General features: G+C 44.4%; 1 protein-coding gene across 1 annotated transcript; it reads right to left on the bottom strand.

Moving 5' to 3' along the window:
* Positions 1-248: 248 nt before the first annotated feature.
* LOC111810403 (cation/H(+) antiporter 18-like) lies at positions 249-3,126 on the bottom strand. Its single transcript, XM_023697110.1, has 3 exons — positions 2,926-3,126; positions 990-2,539; positions 249-908 (listed from the first exon to the last, which is right to left on the bottom strand). Exons 1-3 carry the CDS (start codon positions 3,124-3,126, stop codon positions 269-271), a joined length of 2,391 nt encoding a protein of 796 aa, XP_023552878.1. The 3' UTR covers positions 249-268.

Genomic DNA, 3,126 nt, shown 5'->3' with positions numbered 1-3,126 from the left:
TTATACAACAAAATATATTTTATAAATATCGTTCAAATTTCATAATAAATTTACTAAATAATTAAAGAGTGAAATTTGATTAGTAGGAAGGTTTAGGATTATATTTAAAATTAATTAAAATTATTAAATAATTATTAACACCATTTTGATATTATATATATATACAATTGGGAAAACAAACTTTGCCATTTAACTTCCACATAATTAAATTGAAATACATACAGATATTTAAGTTACACACAATTAAAATTAAAATTTTCAAAAATATTTACTCAACGTCTTCCGGCAAGACCATGGCTGTGGACGTCGACGGAGATGGCACCAACGGACCTCGAAACTGTTGCACCACCAACACGGAAGCTGCCGTCGAGAGCTCCGGTGATGTCAACAAGCCGCCGACGGGACCCAACTCCGAGAACTCGGCATTGATCTTCAAATGGAGGCTCTCAAAGACTGGCCCTTCCGGCGCCTGACCGACCAATATCAAATGGCATCGACTGAACTCCTTGATTACTTCAACCGCCTCGCTGCCTTTCCCCACCGCCCTCTCCTCGTACCTCACCGACTCGTCCTCTGTTTTCTTCTCCTTGAACTCCGTCAGTATTGTTTGATCAATGTCAACCACCGTGGATTCCACGCCCATGTCGGAGCTGGGAAGGAAGCGAACCACGTTTAGTGTTATTCCCGGATGCTCTGCCATTCTCCGACCGTAGGCGAGAGCTTCACGGTCGTCTCGGCCGCCGAAGAAGAAGACGGTTATGGTGGATGAGACATTGCTAGCACAGATATGGGAACCGCCTCCTAAACCTCTGTCGACCAAGATCCCGACAGAGCATGGTGGCTGCTCTAGCACTTTTTGATTTACCCATCGGAAATCAGCTCGTGTCGTCTCCAAAGATCCATCGAACCTGCCAATTCATTATCAATTGGGTCAATTGCCTGGTCAATTACTGCTAGATTCATTAAAAAAAACAGGGGAATTTTGAAACCTTTGGTGTTTGTGGAATGGGAGGATGATAATGGCGGCGCGTTTCCTCTCGGCGCTGTTGCAGACATCTTCGTGCATGTTGGAGAACGGAGAAATCGCTGTCATTGGACGAATAGACACTCGACTTAGTTGCTGAAAAGCCTCAAATGCCACAACGATTTGGTCGGAATCGGACTTTCCTCCTTTATTCCAGAAGGGTAGGCCATTTTTTCGAGCTCGGTGGACCATAACAATGGCGGACGACCTCTCCGTCAGCTCCATTAAATGCATTGCGTAAACGCAAAGCCGCCGACCACGGGCTTCTTTCCCCTCCGTCCCACGGGAAACCTCAATTAGATTCAAAATTGAAGGGATATTGGTAACAGAGTGAAAGCAAGCCAAAATCCGCAGCTCAGAATTGGTGTCCTGGCGCTCGATTGTCCTGTTCGTGTAATCGGATTTGCTCTGTTTTTTGGCCGGCTTGTAAACCGCCATTACAATTGGGGTAGTGATGAAGGTTGTGATGATCGCCATTAGAACAAGAATTGCAAAGGTTTGTTCGTTTAAAACTTTTCTGTCTTTCCCAATGTTGAGGACGATCAATTCCACAAGCCCTTTTGTGTTCATTAAGAATCCTAAAGCCAGAGATTCACGGAATGGCATCTTGCAAAGCAGAGCCACTGATATTGTGCCGATGATTTTCCCAAAACAAGCGGTGACAACGACGAGTACGAGAAGACCCCATGATTGAGCTCCTTTGATTGTCGTAATGTCGGTTTTCAATCCACTTGATACGAAATACAGAGGGAGGAATAACCCCGAGACCAGATCTTCGACTTTCTCGACGAGAGCTCCGGCGAGTGGGCCGTCTTTTGGGACGAGGACGCCGACGACGAAAGCGCCGAACAGAGCATGGATTCCGATTAAATCGGTGATGAATCCAGCGGCCAAGACGGTGGATAAAGTGGCGCAAATGTAGAGTTCGCTAACCGGCTCGCCGTCGGCGCAACGGAGAGATATCCACCGGAAGACCGGCGGGAGAGTGAAGAAGCAGAGCAGGACAAAACCAGAGCCACAGAGGAAGACCCAGAGGGCAACAAGAGGGGAGTTGCCGGTGCCGGAGAGGGCGATGGCAAGGGCGAGGAGAATCCAGGCGGCGACGTCGTTAACGGCGGCGGCGGACATAGCCATTCGACCAACGTTGGTGGTTAAGAGCTTGAGCTCGGCGAGGATGCGGGCGAGGACAGGGAAAGCAGTAATGGAGAGAGCTACGCCCATGAAAACGAGAAAAGGAGGGCCGTCGACGCCTTTGGAGATGGTGGAGCGGAGGACATAGGAGGTGCCAATGCCGAGGAGGAAAGGGAGGGTGATTCCGGCGGCGGCTATAGACATTGCACCCTTTCCGGTACGGCGGAGGGAGTGGGGATCTAACTCCAACCCCACCAGAAATAGGAAGAACAAAAGACCCAAATTCGCCAACGTGTCCAAAACCGATAAGCTTTTCGCCGGAAATACTCTGTGTAGGAATTCGTGGCTCCGCCCTACCGCCGACGGTCCCAGCAATATTCCGCCCTGAAAACATCAACAACTCCACTGTTCAATCACAGTAAATATTGATATTTCTCAAAAATTATAAAAATAAATATTTAAATTAATAAATAAAATTGAAAAACTAATCTTGAAACTAGTCCCAATTCGAATTTTAATTTTAAAAATTATATTTTCTATTAAGATACAATTATATATATATTATTTATTTATTTATTTATTCTCCAATTCACAAAAATAATTTTTAAAAATATATTAATATTAAATATTTAAAAACAAATAAATATTTACATACTATCATTTTTTTAATTAAAAATAAAAATTTAAATGTCTAAAATAATCTATTAAATATTAAATACTAAAATTAACTCATAAAAAATGGTTTTTAATGAAAAAGAAAGATTACTTACGACAATCTCAGCAATGACTCGAGGTTGTCTAAGCGGTCGGAGAAGCAAACCAAGAAGACGCGTAAGAATCACTACCAAACATATTTGAAGAATAGCCAAAGGGAGAGCAAAGTCGAGAGGGTTGTCGCCTTGAAACACGCCGTTCGACGTCGCTTTCATTGCCGCCGGACAGCCAGCCACCACTGTCGTATTGACCGCCAT

Source organism: Cucurbita pepo, chromosome LG14 (assembly GCF_002806865.2).
Source record: "Cucurbita pepo subsp. pepo cultivar mu-cu-16 chromosome LG14, ASM280686v2, whole genome shotgun sequence".
NCBI classification, from domain to species: Eukaryota; Viridiplantae; Streptophyta; class Magnoliopsida; order Cucurbitales; family Cucurbitaceae; genus Cucurbita; species Cucurbita pepo.
The sequence above is the reverse complement of the archived record's forward strand: the minus strand, read 5'-3'. Positions and strand labels throughout refer to the sequence as shown.